This window comes from Atta cephalotes (assembly GCF_000143395.1).
Source record: "Atta cephalotes unplaced genomic scaffold scaffold00004, whole genome shotgun sequence".
NCBI classification, from domain to species: domain Eukaryota; kingdom Metazoa; phylum Arthropoda; class Insecta; order Hymenoptera; family Formicidae; genus Atta; species Atta cephalotes.
In genome coordinates this window covers 4,017,159-4,037,562 of record NW_012130068.1, presented here as the reverse complement: position 1 = coordinate 4,037,562, position 20,404 = coordinate 4,017,159, and the positions used below count along the sequence as shown (strand labels likewise).

At 31.2% G+C, this 20,404-nt stretch overlaps 1 protein-coding gene across 1 annotated transcript in view; it reads left to right on the top strand.

The window, feature by feature from the left end:
- The window catches only part of LOC105625941 (glutamate receptor ionotropic, kainate 2), a 136,192-nt gene that overhangs the window by 68,611 nt on the left and 47,177 nt on the right, over positions 1-20,404 (top strand). Inside the window, exon 7 of the mRNA XM_012207252.1 lies at positions 18,275-18,427. Coding sequence (XP_012062642.1) covers positions 18,275-18,427 — 153 coding nt within the window. The remainder of the gene's footprint in view (positions 1-18,274; positions 18,428-20,404) is intronic.

Sequence of the window (20,404 nt, the reverse complement as noted above, 5' to 3'; positions counted from 1 at the left end):
ACACACACACACACANACACACACACACACACACACACACACACACACACACACACACACACAAAAGAATAAAAAGAGTAATCAATCAAAAAATGAAAGAAATAATGAAACAAACGAACTGCAGAATTATTTTTATTTTATTACTAGCTATGATTTGAAATATGTATAATGTTCATAAAGAAGTTATGCACGCATGTATAAGTATTCATACTTTGCACATATTTCTCTGGACAATTCGACGATTATATTAAATTATAGTATTTCTCGTAATGCATATGGAAAAAGAAATTTTATTTGTATTTAAATTATATAACATTATATAACGTTCTATCCAAATTGCATAGTTATAAATTCCACCAACATATATATTTAAATAACGTATATGTGCATATCATTCGGTCAAACTTCTCCATTAACAAGTTATATTCCATTAATTCTCAATTTACAAAACATTATTCGCCGTAATCAAAAACGTATCAATGTAGTATGAAATAATGAGATTTCTATCTATTTTCTAGATAATTATTCATTATATTGTAACAAAGAGGAAATTATTTTTTTTAATTTTATTATTTTTATCATTTATAATATTATAATTAGAACAATGAATCTACATGAGAAATAGGAAACTCGAATGAGAAAAAGCTATTCTTTCACCTGATGATGTGTAACAGAATTATCACACATCCGCTATGCATGTAAAAATTCGCGGCCGCAGTTGCAGCGTGTTCACGACGCGCGAAGCTTAACGCTTTTTTTCCAATTTAAATGCAGATCAGAATGTCGTCGCGACGACGACGACGACGACGACGAAGACGACGACGTTGTGAAACTCCACTGTTACGCGCCGCTACGACGGCCGCCCGTAATCGCGTTTCGTATCACGCACAGGCGTGCAGGCGTGAATGCTCTGAATAGCGTGCCAATGAAGCACTGTGCGTACTCAGAAGTCGCACAGTGCATGTATTTAAATCGAGCTTTCGCGATTCATCGAGTTGAGCATCTTTTAATTTTTCCGTATTAATTTTTTTTTATTAATTTCATTGTATTTATTTAATCAGGAATAATCACTCGGAGTATTTTTACACCAGCAGCGAGAAATTATGAATGATTATAGAATGGATATTATTTTATTTACATATTTTCTTTCTTTTTTAATAATTATTTTTTACAAATCTTTAAATATGCCATTCCATCGAAAAGCTGCAATAAAAGTGTTATATTAATAAAAAAATTTTTATTTTTTAGAAATACTCAATAAGCTATTTAACGTGCTTATTTAATTAATTTGTTTGATTTCTATGTTTCTCTTGTTTTAAATTATGATTAAATTCATATCTATAATGTTCTTAAATACTAGTAAACTGAAAAACAACAATAATAAAATATATATTAATAATACTACGATTTTGATTGGGATATAGAAATAGCTTTTATATCGTTACATAAAAAAAAAACAGATGATTACTGCCAGATTTTTTGTCTTTAGATTTTTATAAAATCTATGTCTTATTGATATTTTCAATCCTTGCTGTTGCAAGTTTAGGAGATTTTTGTATCTTTACTTTTTCAAATCCTCGAATCATTGATTTCTTGGGTCTCGAGGCTTTTGAATCTTATGTTCTTGAAATTTTTTAGTACGTTCAATACGTAATAGATAGAAACAGATACTTTATCTAATAAACTTTTCATTTAATTATAATATAACATATTAAAATATCGTCCGTAAAAATAATATTTCGTTTTTCTTATAAAATTCTGTTAAAAATTATTAATCATACAATTTTTTTATTAAATTAATATTTTATGTTTGCACGAAATGAATCGCGTGCGATTAACATGCAGATCTTTCTATTTATTAAGTTTATACTTTTCTGTGATTGATTTAATGGAAATTATCCGCGTTCTTGCATTGAAACCCGCATAAATAAATCAAGTTTCCAGACGCGTGATCTTGCAATGAATTTTCACAAATATGTAGACGATTCACTGAACTGAACTGAAACGTATTCGCCTCTCTCTACAAACAGCAATTTTTCTTTGATTCTCAAGCAAAATATGTCATATTTACAATAGTGACGGAGACGTATAATACGTAAAAACCATTTGCGCAAAACATCTCTTCAAAATCGTTGCTAATAATTCAAATAAGATGGTACTATTTCTGGAATTTCTATGCCTTGAGCGCCTTTTTATGGTTATTATTATTTTTCACATCCTCAAATTTCGTTCTTCCAGTGAGGCTGCCGTTTCAGGAATACCGAAGGATTATTTGCATGTATAACAAAACCGAAAGGTTGCTCTGATGGGTCAGAAAGAAAAGTACGATCTTTTGTCCGAATGACCATCACACAAAAGGATAAAGTTAACATTTCCTCGGAAAATATATATTTGCTTTTTTCGAAAAATATGCCAAGATATATCACTATTTCACTATAATGGAAACGATAGAAAATATGAAAGAAAATGATTTTTTATTCGACGAATATTTGACGTCGCTTTTAAAATTATATCGATATCGCGTTTTTAGCTCTATTCATTTATAAAAAAAATGCAAAAATAACTATTCTAAGTAAATAAAAATTATTCATGATTTATTTACAAAAACAGATGAGAATTTCTATATAATAAATCCGAATAAATTCGAGTAAATCCCTCAATGTTTCATTTTTGAGATAATCGAAACATCCTTCCGATCGCTATATTTACAGCGAAGAGAGCGAATTATAAATAGACAATCTGAGATTCCAGATGCGATACTAAGATTAAAAAACTTGGCCACATTTACAATTCATGAGGGAATGTCCGGGTTTAAGTCCACGAGGAAAAGAGTTCTCTAATTACTTCCGCTACAACCGTTAACTTTTCGAGGCGGCACAATACAGAAGCGCGCATAATATTCGAATGTAATATACACTTTAAAAGCGGATTGCAAGACTTACTTACTTAAAAGTACTCAAGAAAAGCATCTTGATCCCGATAAATTACTTCTATATTTTACTCTTGCATTGCAGAAAACTGAAAATTTTCCGTGGGAAATACTATCGATTATCCAATTCTGGGACATTCAGTATTTAGGACTATGACCCTATAACGGAATTTTTTTGCATTTATTGTTTGTTGAAATTTTGGACATTAAAGCACCAGGATTACGAGCAATTCCAGGACGATTTAATTGCTTACAAAAATGTTATCAGGCATGGGCGTATCGGCAGATATCAACGAAACTCGAATTAACGTCTGCACTCGCACTACATGTCTATGCTATTACCCAGGAATATTGCCAGAGATAAGGGAAAGTAAGATTTAAGATGTGCTCGTAAAAATTCAAGCGAAAAACAGAATCGAAGTCCGAGAATATCGCTTGAAAAATATTAAAATACTTTATCGCAATTTAAAATATTATATAATTATAAATATAATGATAAAATCACAATAGATTTGAACGTGTATTTGTGTAATCCTTTAAACTGTTTAATTTTTAATTACTTTAAATTGTTTTTTTTGTATGGCATATTCTATTTTTCCAATGCTTTTTCAATGCTTTTTCCATTATTTATAATTTTTTAACAATAAGTATATACATTTACTTGATATAGCTATGTTCCTTAAACATGTTTAACGTTTTGATTGAAAAATTTTTCAACATAATTTCCTTACTTCAAAAGTGATAGCTACAACTCTAAAATTAATTAATTTTTTTAGAAAATGGAAAAACTATTTTAATTTGACAGAACTTTTTAATTTAACAGAAAATTCTTGATTAATTAAATAATGTCGACAAAAAGAATATACTCTTAGAAATATAATCAAACGTCTTTTTTGTCATTTTTGTTTTACAAAAAAAACCATCCTTTTTTTGAGTTGTGACGATTTTGTTATTCTACAAAATTAATAAATCCAGAATAAAATTCCCAAACGTGACATAACTTGAAATATCACCAATGGTTTAATAATAATGAATTAATTGACTATTCCAGTCGCACTCGAATATTATTCGTATATTATTATTTACGTAACTTTGTCAATAAAATAATTATTTATTAATATAAATAACTACAAACGTTTTTATAAACCAATAGTAAATATAAACCAATAGTTTATATTTATCAGTTAAAATAACTAAATTCAAAATACAACCATTTTTTCTTCGAACTTTGATCATCAAAACTGTTTTAATTTGAAATTCTCTATAGACTCTTTCTTTATTTACAAAAATGACACAATTTTAAATGTATCATTCTTACAAAAGGCATTACGTGATCTCTTTGAAGTACTATTTGACGGACGGATTGAAATTAAATTAGTTTTAATGATTGATTTTTAATCATTGATAGAATTTTAATGATTGATAGAATAATCTTTACCTATTATAATTCATTCATGATAATAACTCGAAAATTACATTTTTTTTAATTGTGTCACTTTTGAAGTAAGGGAGCGATATATACATTTTAATGAAATAAGCAATTTGATTGAATTAAGTATGCCATATGTATATTAGACATTTAAAGGTTAATTTTATTATTTTATTAATATACCACAAATATACACACACACACACACACACACACACACACACACGCACGCACGCACGACACACACACGCACGCGCACACACACACACACACACACACACACACACACACCTAATCAGTATTCACGCATGCATACATGAAGATGATCAATCGAAAGAAGCACAGAAACTCTAGAGTCTGCGACTGTTGTTATTATTTTATCTTGTTAGCGAAATGGGCACAGGTGTCGTGTTTTTCTAAGACTTCCTTTTGCTTTTAAATACGATCTTTGCGCAATGTCGCGCGAACAACAATTTCGTGTTTCTCAAGGTGTTCAACTTAATTATCAATCTCATTTGCAAAGAATTTAGTTTACTATTACACAAGAATTCTTAATAATTCTTTTTATTATATATAATCGTAAGGACCTCATTACTTTTCAATATTGACACAATTTCTAAACAAACTATAGAAACACGTTTTTTTGGTATAATTAACATTTATGATATGTTTAATTAACGCTTATTTTTTTCATTCATCTTTTAATTTACATTTTAAAACACATTATTTTTATATTATTTGTTCACTTACTCACAAATTAAGTTATTTTAACATTAAGAAATATGGAATATCAATTTAATACAAAATCTTTAAATAATATAATCGCATTATGAATTAATGATTCTATTGAATATGTAATTTAACACAAAATTTTGGACAAGGACGGGAGTTGACTTTTCCAATACAAATACAAAATATTTTTTAATGTGTAATTTTATTTCTGTACGATTAAGAATCAAAAATACTTTGAAATGTATGCTTTAAACATGAAACACAACTCATCGTTGCACTGCAAGTTTGAGAGCTTATCGACAACTTTCACGAGCTGCCTCCAGATAATACCTCCTGTTCGCTTTCAAGTGAATTGTCAAACGCCGCCCTATTGTTGAAGACAACCTGTTCGCGTCGTCGTCGCGTTATGCCCATACCTCCACAACCCATGGTGAAATTACCTACAGCGGCTTTTGTTTCGACACGACTCCGAGCGTCTCTCCTCTCAGCCAGTTCCGTTGCCACCCTGACATCAACCCCCACACCCGTCAGCCATCTCCTTCCTTTTCCACGCCGCTAAACGACCGAGTTAGCTCCGACAAAGCCGCACAAAAAGTTCGGTCACAATCAACGCTCTACGGAAGCAAAAGTGTAAAAGAAGAAAAAGGAAATAGAGCGCAGTTTAGGCATTGGAGGTCGAGAGAAAGAAATAGGCGGTTTCAGTAAGGGAGAGCAGTCGCCGAGATAAGCGGATGGCATACCTGGTTAACTTTTCCTTCAGACTTACCGTGACTCAAGCTTCGACGGGGAAAATATAGACGTGGGTGGTTACACAAGAAGCGCGATATAAGTAAGGTACGTAAACCGAGAGGGAGAACGAGAGATCGACTCTCACCTGACAGAGATGAGTGAGACAAGAACGTCGTGGATAAGAAGAAGCTTGTTACATCAACGTGGAAACCACAGATGCATACTGATCGTGCATCGACTACAAGCAACGCGCTTCCTCTCCTTCTTCTCGTTCGTCTTCCTTCCTTTCTTATCTCGTTCTCTCGACGAGAGAGGTAACAACTTCACGGAGGCGAGATGGACTTTTTCAGACTCGTCCACGGTTGAAAGCGCGAAGCAAGCGGATGTGAGCCGCTGATGTTATGGCGTAATGAGAAAGATCTACATCAAACCATGATGAAGAAACAGACGCTCGGTAGGATATATGGTAGACACGCCTAATTGCGCGATTCGGAAAACTTTAACGACTTTCGTCGATAAAAAATAAGATAAATAATATATATTTCATGGATGTTAGTAACGTGATTTTGCAAATTTAAAGTTCGTAGAAGTTTTTTATCCGGAATTTTTATATGAAAAAATAAAATTTTCGAACATTAATAATTTGCGTATTTTTTTAATAATTAATATACTATACGCTGAATAAATAAATAAATTTTTTTAATAAGAAACGAATTACGAAAGAAATTTTTTAATTTGCAGAAAAGAAAGATTTAATTTATTTAACGATAAATTAGATAAATATAATATTTTTTACATATGAAATTCCTACTTAAAATATAAAATTTAATTAATTTTTTAATCAAGAATTGTCATGTTCAAAATACAAGCGATTCACACAGAGTAAGATTAATTACAGATAAGTAAAAATATCCTCGCTTAGTCAGACAAATGAAAAAGCTATACATTTATATACTATGAACGTATATACAATAAAATGAATAGTCCTTAATTATTTAATAATTTTTACTTAATGCGGGGATTAATGAGAAAGGGAAGGAAGGACCCAGATATCAAGATTTCTGTCTCTGTCTCATATTTCTCTTAACTCTTCTCCAATTCGCTTGGCCAATGAATCACTGAATTCCCTGCTCTGGTGGATAACCTTTACTCTTAGTGCTATAAATCAGGCTATCTCGCACTCGAAAGGTTTTATTATTTTATTTGGCAACCGAGTTGTAGTCATACTAGGAAGGTAAGTTCTCCCGTGGCGACTGCAGTGGTCAGAAATATGGCTAGGACGACAGTGGTCTGGCTGAAACTTTTTTGAGAAAAATCTGCAGCGACGAACCGCAAGAACTAACACATGTTTTACTAATCGCGAATATCTGTCGTAAAATATTATCCATCTATTAAACTGTTTTAAAATTTTTTAAATATTTGTAATAATTTTGTTAAATAAAGATAGTTAATAAAATAAAATAAAATAAAATAAAATAAAGTTTTCTAAACTTTTAGATACTTTGTGAGATAAAATAACTATATTTGTTAAAATGTGCAAAGCAATTAATAGGTAATAAAAATTAATTTTTTCTAAAATCTTTTTTGTGCTGCAATATCATGTATGAGAGCTTATGGATAAATGGAGTTGCAGTTCATAGTCATAAATTATACCCGTTGCACGTTAAACTGTCAATATCAGGTAGATTACAAACAACCAATTTACAGCGATTGCTGCTAGTTTATTATTAAGAATCATTACGAAATGTGCCATGCGGTCAACGCGAATTTTCTTCTCATAAAATACAGATGTTTATTATGGCGCATTACCCAACTAATTCTCCGCGCACAATTAATTGTGATTTGCAGTTCGATAATTCTCAATGGATTAATCGAAGTTTAATATGCCATAAAGTTTTCTGTCACGATATTACACATATTACTGCAATAAAGTTTTCATTAATAGCTACAAATAAAAGAATTGAAGTATAAAAATGGAAAAATAAAATACATTTGAGACATTTAATGTAAAAAATATCAATTCAAGAAAGTGTTTATAAAATTAAACTTGAAAGAGATTATAAAATACCGAACAAATAAAATAAAATGTCGGAAATATCGTAATGTTAATTTTTTAAAATTCTTGTCTGATGAAAATAAAAAAAAATAGTATTAAAATGTATCGTAAGATCTATAATTTTTCTTATTTATATCAAAGCCAGTAAGCATTGCCACAATCTTGACGTATAATATTACATATACCATGATTTTTTTTTCTCATAGAAAAACCTCAAACGTAGCTTTTGATTTATTCTTTTCTTCTCTCGCTCTCTCACTTTCTTTCTATTACATATACACAATATTGCAATATAAAATTGAAAAATTATTGAAAACACTCTCCATTATGGTGTTCATTGGTTTACCAAATATTATACAATACTTTGCTGTGAAAAAATTTTGTCGATATGCCTTTTCTTTTTTATAATTCTTTATTACGCATATAAAAGAGGAGGACTAATAAAAGAGAAAAACAAAATAAAAGAAGAATCAAAATAATATCAAAAGTTAATCTTTTATAAATTTTAGGTTCTTAAAATCTTTGCGAGATAGAGAATTCAATGATACACATTCGAGGATAGTTTAGAGTTAAACACACATACATGCTGTATGCTTAACGAATCCTGCCACAAATATCGATCTTTAATAATAGAATAATAACTTCTATGCTTTGTGATAAATTATTTATTGGAATTATGATCAAGATAAGTTAAAGACCTTAATCCTGAGAATACAGTAGACAGTCTTAGATTTAAACAAATCGGATCCCAGCCTGAGTCAGTGGCATGTAGGATAAGGACCATAACCATTTCTCTTTTCGTTATCCGGCTGTACAAGAGTAGCGCTTGCCACCACGTGGAAGATTGGTTAAGCTAGCGACTTCATAAAGAAATTTCTATTTGCCAAACAGGCCAACAGAATGGAAGAAATTCACGTCGTGGAATTCCGCGACATAAAGCAAGATTTGTTTCAGAATCCGCGTTCCGAGCGATATTTATTTCAATTATGTCAGGCTAAAAGGAAAGCATTTATCTTCATAACGAGAATTTTTCGGAACGGGATTTTGTATAAATGAACTTAGGTACTTAAAAAGATCTCCTCGAAGGAACCTCCTCTACCTCGCGAAATTTACGATGAGTGAAAATACGTGTAACGCGATAAATGTCTATTCGTGAATTTTGGGTTTATAAATATCGTTAGATACTTATTATCAGATAAGTAAACTGATGACACATTGAAAACGTACATTAGCTCATAAGATTTATGATCATTAAATTTATGATCTTATATAAATTGGAATTTTAATGTTTATAATTTTATCTAAACTGTATTCACACACACATACTCGAATGCCATCCATCAAATGGTATTCATTTATTCTTGTTTATCGAACATTAATATAACATGATATTTGGGAAACGTTTAGATGAGAATCTGATTACGCCCCAGAATAGATCTCCAAAATTATTATTAATTACAGCGGTGTTCACAGTGGCAAAAAATGTTTAACTTCCGCCAAGTTAATTTGTCATCTGCAGGCTATTCAAATTCCTCACCTGTAACATTTCTGACCCAACTGAGAAAGGTGAAGACCGCTTGCTAGACAGCAAGTAGTTTGACACGGCATTTCCATTTCGCTTTAAATGCTAATGAACAGGCCGATTCTGAGACCGGACCGGAGTCGTGATGTGGACTCGTCGTTCACCGTAAGGTTAAACGCGCGTTTCAAGAAAGAGACAGATCGGACAAATTACAGACCTTTTCGAACTAATTCTATGGCACGATTATCCAGATAAGGATGATTGAATCGTGAATCAGAAGACATCAAAGTTTCGGCTTCTTTGCCGAATGCACAACGACAGCTTACGAGAGCCAGTGAATATCCAATGGCTAACCACCGATTCATCCAACCCGGACAAGACTTAAGTCTGGCACAGCCGGACAACTAGTGTACGCGACCATGCCAGTTTCTTCATTATTCATGCGAGATTGCCAATTTCCAGAACGTCAGGATGCTCAACCGATGAAAGCTATTCGTTCAATCTCATGCGGTTGCTTGTACTGACCGACGTTGAATACAGTGTAGCATCATCATGGGATACATGTATGGGAATTTTCTGAAAACAAATGCAGTTATTGCGGAGAAAACTTTAAAAGTTTTACTGTGATATTTATAGAAATTTATGAAATTGATTCATGAAATTGAGATTTGCAGCACAACGTCACAACCTTTTTTAATTACAGAACGTTCTATAAATATGAAATCTAACAGCACAATTATTGGTTAATATTTTGAATAAAATTCGATTGAGAAATAGGATAATCGATAATGAAATTAATATCTATTTAGAGATACAAATAATGTTAGTAGAGGTACATGTTTTGTTTGCAACAAATATACATTCGAGCAATATATTACATTGGAACATTTTTAAAACTATCGCAATTTTAAAGAGCGTTTCCATGTTTAATGTATCACAATCAGATTATCTGAATGCTAAAGGCAAATTTTATTATGCGTGATATATGTTACCTATCGTGTGAAGTTCGTGCAATTCTGTTGAGTGATATTGACGAATTTTGTCAGTTATTATGCACCCAAAGAATGTAAAGCTTCAAATTGCCTCAATGCTTATTCGAGTTAAATACTATTAGGTAAAGCCACGCTGCCATTCCTGCCCGTTGGTTGAACTCTGGCTAATTAAAAGCACGCTCCAATTAGCTCCGTATAACTAGAGTGTATTCACGGTGCAACAACTATCGCAACTTCCATCCAACTAAGAGATTTCTGATAATACGCGTGAGCTCGTCCACCTCATTTTCATTCCGACATGGCATAATAAGGCATAAGCGCTGTGATAGGAAATACAGTGAACCGTACTCAATTTTAATTAAATTAAACAAATTTCCAACAAACCGGTAACGCCCAGATTAACCAATGACAGGTTCGCCATGGAAAATTTTTGTTTCTACTGCTTTTAGAATTACACGATTCTTTGTTATAATTACAGTTAACATTAAATTAAACAGTTTTTTTTAATTTATTTAAAAAACCATCTCTTATTTCTTATTTAATTACTAATTTAAAAATAGAATTGAAATTGAGAATGATTTATTTTTTAAACTTAATGAAAAAATATATGGAAAAATTCTATTAATACAATTCCATTTCTTTATAAATTGAAAATTAAAAATTTTAAACTCAAATAGGTATTTTATGCGTTCGCGATTGAAATCGTGTCAGCGTATCGCGTGAATAAAATTCTGTTAAACGATAATCACAATAATTCACTCAATTTCACTCAAAGAGGGTGAAATTAAATGCGTATTCCGCGCTGTAGAAAAAAGAATTAAATGCACAGCATGTGAAGCGATCATGCTCGATGCCGCTCGTTGGCGAATGTTCCGAACGGTTTTTTTCGATGGAAGGGAAATGCTTTATTGGGTTGTCGGATCTCATGAGGCTCCACGATAAAATGTTTTGATATCGGCGAGAGCCGCCGCAATCGATACAATCGACGTGTACGGTTCCGTGCACCTCCGGCTACCCGGATCATCGAAGCAGGGGAAAAAAGTGATAACCATGTCGTCTATCGCCGGCTATTAATTTCTCCTGGTTTCCGAATTCACTCGGTGTGATGGACGCGTTGAACGCAATTTTTCCGCGACGCGGACATGCACGCACGCACGCACGCACCTGCAGAACGCAATTGCGTTGCAGTGGGTATTCCGCGAATGTACGAGTCGCGCATTTTGACGATATGTGAATACCGTACAGTTAACGTTGCAATCGTTTCATGAAGCTCTCTTTAATAATATGGAAAACAAATATCAATACCGTCAAATGACGACATCTGTTCTCCATTGCGGGAGGAACATATTGAAAAAAATATATTTAAACAATAGAAAAATTTTTTAAATCAAGGAAATGAAAGAATACATTTACAATGAAAAGAATAAATATTCGATATAAATAAACAAAGAAGATCATGTTTGATCAAAGTGAGTCTTAGTGTTTAATAATATTTTTTATATAAATTTTACAATTTTCAGTTCAAACAAATTGGCCGATTATTTATCGATCGTAAAATACAATCCTAAATATAAACTCTGAAATAATATTACAAATTAAATTGACAACAATTTAATACTAGTTATGTTAATGAGTACCTTTGAAATACTACTACGTAAAGAATTTATTGTGAAAAAATATCATCTTAATCAGAATTTAAACCTGGATAAATATATTCGAGTTTTAAATTATATCATATTAATATTATTAAGAAAATTCTTTGCATGTAAACAAGACTATTTCCACGATATAAGTAATGATAACAAAAAATTAACAAACGACAATTGATTCGATTATTCCAAGATTAATATTACTAATATCTAAAAATCATATTTTTTATTTTACATCGGCATTATTGATATCATTGAGCTAATTATGCGCCGTCAAATTATAACAAATTAAACAAAATCGCATTTTATTCTTTACTACCAAATACAAAAAAGTTATAATAGCTTGGTTATTCTAAAATTATTGCGACAAGCGACTTCTGCCCTGTGTTGGTTTATGAGTTTCCGTTCCGTCAATACCGTTTGGTTTTGGCGATGAATCGAGTGCCAGTCACGTGCCAATTAAAATTCGTCGTTTCCGGTCCTATGTGCGATTTCATTATTTCTGCCGATCACAATTTGAAAAAATATCCATATGTACCATTGCCCCGCATATCGTTGTTATTCTGTTTGCACGTCATTGCGTTTTGGACCATGTTGTCCGACCGAGTGTGGCAACTGGGAAAATTTATTTGTACAAATTGTCACGTGCGCGATTTCGTACTTGCCTGTATTTTGTACGTGATCGTCATGATACAACGGAATACAAATTCAATAACAGGGGCATTTTGTCCAGTTTGATTAAAGACATGTTATAAAAATGGACAACAGCCCAATTGAGGCTGTCAATGTTAAATACAAATATCTTGAAAAAGTTAACCTTTCAACTAGAAATATATATGCTCGATAATATAGGAAAAATACTCTTTGTATTCATTTTACATATCGCAAATTTTCTTACATTATTTACACGTGTTGCTATAAAATTACAATACAGCAGCCAGCCTTATTTTAAATTCAGTAACTTACGAGCAATCGCGAGCTTTATCGATCTCTCACGCATCGTCACCTCGACGCGTCGCGCTGGCCGATCAGCGAATGAGTGCAGCGATCGGAAAAATTCGGAAATTTATTCGCTCATGTATAACGACATTTTACTGACGGGCGCATTATTCCACGCACATCTGATACTTCGTGTGCTGTTTGCACACGACGATCCTGTGGCTTTACAACTCAATACCGCATGCATCGGATATTATTTCAATAAACAAAAACTCATATATGTGTTGAATCGCATTACAAGGATATGATTTTATCTTGCATGAATTATTTGTGTTACATCCATAATCACAGATCGGAATTTTCGCGGTATGAGGTATGTGATAACGAACGAATTTCATAGAGTAAGGATCGTTAATTGATTGATGTGCATGTAATAATTTCACTTGCCTAGAAAGCCATCAATTTGCACTAGCATTAATATCTGCCGAAATTGATGTTATCTAATGCAAATATTAACGGAGTATAAGTAATACATATTATCCTCAGATATTTTCATTGATAGAAACGTCTCATGATACTTTTAAAATGTACGCATTTTAAAGTGACTTTTTTTATTAACGTTAATTGAAAGAAATAGACAATAGAAATTGATTGAAATCTCTTTATGAAGAGATCAATATTTATATATAGTTTGCCTGCACATTAATGAAACGTTTTTCGGATTTAATAAGACTGATGTGTGATTTTGCTTTCATCAAGATTGATAAAAATTAATATATATTGATATATATTGTTTCTTCATTAATTCATACAAGAATGTGGATGTTTCTATTTCGGATATATATTATTATATTATATTATAAAAACTTCATAAATATTTTATAAGATATATCTTATTTTATTCTAGTTAATTATAATTTAATATTAAAATAAATTCAATATTCCATTTCAAAAATATAATGAAAAAATATTAAATAGTTAGTAAAGTTATTAAAAGATAGAGAAATAATATTGATTTCGAATCAACTCTTGGGGGAATTCCAAACCACAAATCGTTTGCTTGCTCACTGAATGTCAAAGAATGCTTGCTTCTACTGAAAGAATTTCAGGAATTTCTCACCGCTGTGTAACGAATCCGGTCATTTCCCAGGCAAATCTGCAAGTTTCTGGTCTTTTAGTACAACATATTCTTGCTACCGCAAAAAAAGCAACGAGAGCATAACTGCCTGCAGTTAGCCCGTAAGCTATTTCAGACAGATTTCAAGTTCGCCATGAGATTTGCGTCTACAAATAGTTTGTTGGAGCTTTATTGTTTGCCTCAGGCAGAGGTAAGACAAGCGGATATGTTCACACCTACCTGAGTCACACTCGCTTCATCCTGTCATGCTCATGCGTTTGTGTATCCTGTCGCATAAATTACGTTAGCGCCAGTTCATCAACTTTCACGCGAATCAACAAACTTTCCGGCGAATTCTCATTCCAGATTATTACTGCCCCACGCATCACTGGAGGTTTTAGCGTAATTGTAAAACCGCAACGCGCTTGACATCGATAATTTATAAACTAATATTGAACAAAATTGCATGTGTAACTTTTTAATCATCTTATATAATAGTTGGCGAATTATTATAAATTTTTCATTACCAAGCTTAAATATTCCATGATTAATAAGAGTAACAGTTTTTAATAATTCATAAGTTAATAATTCAATTATTAATAATTCATAATTTAATAATTCAATTATTTAATCATAATGATATAGGAATATTAAGGATGCAATCCATTTTGAATTAATAGTATATTAAAATTCTCATTAAACTCCATGAAAGTAATTATAAATTCTAAAATCTCATTTTCGAAAATAATTTCTGAGAAATTGTAATTCTAGCTTTTGATTAAGTTAATTAACTACTTTGAAGAAGTCACTGTAAAGCCAAATAATCTTAGCATAATATAAATAATAATAGCTTCAGTTAGGTATTTATTGAGTTCTTAATTCTCTGGGGATGCAGCATGAGAAAATTTTATTGTTCATCGAAAAGCTCTTCTTGGTGTTCGAAAAACTATATTACGGAAATATCGCTTACACGCACACAAGTCACTTTCTGTATTTGTATACTGAAATGCTCGACAACTTATCAATTATACCGAGAGTATTTTCTGCCGAAGAAAAATTTTATCCTGGAGACTTAAAAAAATTTCTGTTCGAGAATCAAAATATTGCCGGAACTCTTTCATTTTATTTTTCATTTTCATTTCTTCGAGCGTTGAGAACAATAATCAGAATTTTCAAGGAGCTATCTAGAACTTTAAAGAAAATGCCAGGAAAGATAAGATCCATAAAAAACTTTCGGCTCGTAGAAAACTGAGGAAATCCGAAATGAGAACATTGGAATTAGTTAAAATTTGGAAAAGTTGATTAAAAGTCGCGGTAAATTTGCGTGTCGTCAACGCAATATTGGATCAACGTACGGGAAGGTACAGGGACACGTCGCACTTTAGTCCATGGCAAACAGTAAAAGCTCTTCTACAACCTATTCATCCAACAGAAAGGGGCATATAGTGAGTGATGAAGAGACGTACAAGACTAAGCACGGGCGCCGGTCGTTTCCTGGATGCTTCCGCGTGTTTGTCCGTCTCAAATACGTGCCTTCCAGGATGCGGTGTAAGGAAGGTGCAGGGGAAGGAAATGAAGATGAGAAGCGGTCGCGGGCGGAATGGTCGCGTCGTGCTTAGCATCCTTTCACGACTCTGAAATACGAGTAAAATCAATTCGCGACGTGATTACCTCGCATTGATCGCTACCATCGGAAGCTCCCACTAAAAATGTTCCGGAAACTAACAATCTCTCCTGCATTGTGATTGTAGTGAAATTTTTACGTTTCATGATCGGTACATTGTTAAATTTATTATGTCAAATTATATCCAACTTGAATTATTTTTAATTATTTCTATAAGTCGTCACTGTTTTAATATGTCATTAATTTAACTAAAATAATGGACTTAAACGACTTAACTTAAGAAATGTATTAAATTAGTTTTACAGTCAAATTCTCACACTCTTTTATTTACTAAAGACATACATTAATATGAATGTCGTTTATTTTGAAACTAAAAAATTCTATTACAGAAACAGATTGATTTATATTTTAACACTCATGGAAGTTAAAAATAACAAAATGTTATTTAGCACAAAAGATTGAGTTAACCTTTTATTTATTATTGTTTTTTTATCTAACAATATCATTAGCAATTTTTTGTTAATTATAAACTAAACTGCCTGCTCGAATAACTTTTTGTTTGTTGATTTTTATAAATATTATTATATACGAATGATTTAATTATAATGATTTTTAAGCCATTTTGTTGATGAGTAACTTTTCAATATCATTATTTATTTTTATTAGTACGTTTGTATTATTATTCTTCCATTGCAACGCATAACAAAATGCAATCGCTAGAGTAATAGAAATATATTATTACAATTTAGTATTCAATGTGGAAAGCATGCATTATTAATATTTCGATTTTATCGATATTAAATTTCAATATATACTATCACACAATAAATACTAATAATTTCTGTGAAACACGAATAGATAATGAGCGTAACACAGCTTTGATCGTGTTGACCGTTCTTGCGTTAAATTTACTCTTTGATAAAAAAGTTATGCACAAGTCTAGACGTTAGAATCGTTTTTTTCAAAAACGGTAATATATACGGTGTCGGATACATGCAGAATCTTTCTTTTAATCTTTCAAGAAGAATCGAAAGTTATAATAATAATAATAATAATAATAATAATAGTAGTAGTAGTAGTAGTAGTAGTAGTAGTACTAATAATAATAATAATAATAATAATAATAATAATAATAATAATAATAATAATAATAATAATAATAACAATAATAATAATAATAATAACAATAATAATAATAGGTTTTAAGATACGCTGACCTTATAATGTATTAATAAAACATTTTTTGTAATATATTGGATGTATTATATTTTATTTAATATTTTATAACATCCTTTTCTTCATTATTATATTTGTTAACAATAATAAATTTATTTTCCATATCTATTACTATTTCCGAGTAATTTTTGTCTACATTTGTGCATTATGTAACATATTTGGCAAAAAAATACATTTCACTTACAAAAAGATACATAATATAATTATTATGACAAACTTTGCAGTTAATAATAATTTGCGATATACAGAACAGATGAAACTAATTGTCTGGACAATGTGCCATTACATTATTATAATAATGTATATATTGTATAATATATAATAATGTATAATAATAATAATTTTTTCAGCCTATTATTCAAACTAATACGAAAATATTAGTTTCACAATTAATCATCTAAATAAATATAAACTGTTAATTTATTAATGTTATAATGCGTGCGTGGAATCATAATTTTTAACATACGGAAGACAGTTTAAAGAAATATCGATATAAAAATGGTGCATTAGTTTTATAACTGTATATATATTTTTTTGTTAAAAATGATATTTTCCAGCGACTATTGTATGTAATTATACAATTAAAGAGAAAGAGAAGGAAAAGAGAAGCAAAGCAATTCACAGTAAACGTGATCAACAATTTTCGTCGAGACAAGAATAAATAACGTGTGAACGAAATTAATTCATGCAACGCCGCCATCAAATCTTCCGTAGTCTCTTCTCACTGAATATTACATTTTCCGTCGACGTTTCCGGCGAGAACGCGACGTCGTCGTGACGACTAGATTAGAACCGGCGCGTAACTTCGACACGGCAACGTACCATGAATTTCATAATTCATGGAAATAAACGCACACACATGACTAATAGCGTTACAATTAATAACCGGAGCATTTCGCTACATGCTGCACGTAATTCGCGCCCGTTTGCTTTTCGAAAATCCTTTCGCATTCTCACATTTCACTTTATATTCAATTAATTGTATTTCTTTATAAGTTATATGTTTAATTAGTTAAAATCACTATTATTAATTTATAATGATTAACATTTCTATCTCAGATTATTGTAATTTTACATTTTTCAATTAAATACATCATATTAAGCAAACGTTTCCAGAATGTTTCTCTTACATTTATTAATGTTAATAATTAAATAATATTTCTTTAGTAATGTTTGTAAGTTATTTCAAGATCTTAAGCAAAATAATTCCATTAAAACTTTAATTAATAGCGCTAGAAATATTCGTATTTTTAAGTTACACGCTTTGTATTATCGAATGAACATTAGCAATGGATAAAGCTAAGATTCATATTTTTGCAGGCCGAACCAGCATTAATATATGACAGTGTACAGGTGTTCGCGGTAGGATTACGTACCTTAGAGCAATCCCATGCCTTAAGGCCCGCCAATATTTCCTGCGAGCTCGAGCACCCCTGGGATGGCGGCTTGTCTCTTACCAACTATATCAACTCGGTAAGCTTCCCTCTTTTGCATTTCTCTACACCAATATATTACGTAAATTACATATAATACCAATTTTGAATTATTTGGATTATATCAGGCAACATATATACCTAGATTACTTATATAAAACAAGTAACTGAACGAGTACAACGCAATAATCATCATTAATAGGATTAGATGATAATATGCGAAGTATACAATTTTGTATAAATGTTACTATTTATTTTTATAAACTCACATTCGAAATATTGCAGAAATTTACATTGTTTTTATGACATAGAGTGATGCTTATTTGCACCATAAGACCGTGACTTTTTCGTAAATATATCCACGGGGCGTATTTTAATTTTTCATAATATCGTTCCCGTATACATTCTTCACAATGTCATAGCATTGCCACCTGTCTCTCGATTTTTCCGAGAATAGGCATTATCGAAGGAGAGAAAATCCGCGCCTGAGAGCTTCATCGTTGCTCTTTAACAGTATCACTTGCCAAATTCGCCTCGAGAGATAACCCCAAGGGGAAAGAAACATGCTGCGATGGCTTACCGTAAATTACGGCTGTTAAAATCTGGCCAACGTCCAAAATAAACAATATCCGATGTACTAATAATAACAAGCGCTCGTTTGCACTCGATTTGTACAAATACTTAACCTGACGCGGAAGAAACATCAGATTTGTATACGTGCTAGGCATATGAAATTCAAATGAATCTCTCATTAAAAAATTTTTATTTATATATCTTATTATTCATATTACTATTTTACAGTTAAAATATTGTAGAGATATATTTTTATAATTTTCAATGTGTTAATATTTTTTATATGAAACTTCATCATTCGAACTTCATCATATCATTTCATATTATTTTTTCGGACTGTTAATATACTACAATACTCTGATGAAGTATTTCTAATAATAATAATGCTTCAAAGAGAGTATCTAGCAGGTAAATATATTTGTATGAATGTAGAAGAAAACACGTTTCAATAAATTTCAATCAACGTTTTGCGCGCGAGTGTATGTTGCTCGTACGAGACCGCGCTACTAGCGCGAGCGTATAGCAGCGCGACGGATAAATTGTTTAATACCATGATGGACGATTCCAAAGCTGTCACAAGCAGGAGCCACAAATCCTTCCGTGATGTTGTACTTCCCCTTTTCAACCTGTACGACATTCTTCCTGTTCCCGTGTCCGACAAGGTACGATACTCGGCTGCAGTATTTCAGGATTGATATCCATTAGAGACAGAAAGAAAATCGCGATATTGTTCTTTCATAAAATATCATATATGCACGTTATATATAAGAAATATAAAAATTATATTTTATAACTATAAGTTGCTTTTATTTTACCCTTTATTAATTTATTATTTTCCTCGAGAAAAATTTGTTATTTATTATTTTTTTATATTTATTATACATAATATATTTTAATAAAAAGAAAAAGAAAACAATATCTCTCAATTCTTTTTTCTTCCGTTTCTAATTGATATTAATTGTGAAATATTATGATGAAGTACATATATGTGCACTATACATATTATATATATACTATACACTATATATACTAGAACATTTCTAATTTCTTAACATATTACTTCTTATATCTTGCAAAAATTTCCAGATGGATTTTTCACGTTTTCTTTCAAAAGCGAAGATCAATGGAATTCGATTAATATTATATGTAAGAGTGTGTTCTTTTAAAAAAATAGAATATAAGAAATGTAATTACTTGTTATTGAAAATGTATTTCTTTAAAGTATTATTGAACTGGTTGAAAGAGTTTGTTCGATGTTATGTATAGGAATCTTCAAATTTTTTTTTATTTGCTATTATATGTTAAAGGAAAAATGCCATAAAATGGATATTTTAGCATAACAATTCTCAATATCTTAAAGATAGTCAATGAGAGAGAGAGAGAGAGAGAGAGAGAGAGAGAGAGAGAGAGAGAGAGAGAGAGAGAGAGAGAGAGAGAGAGAGAG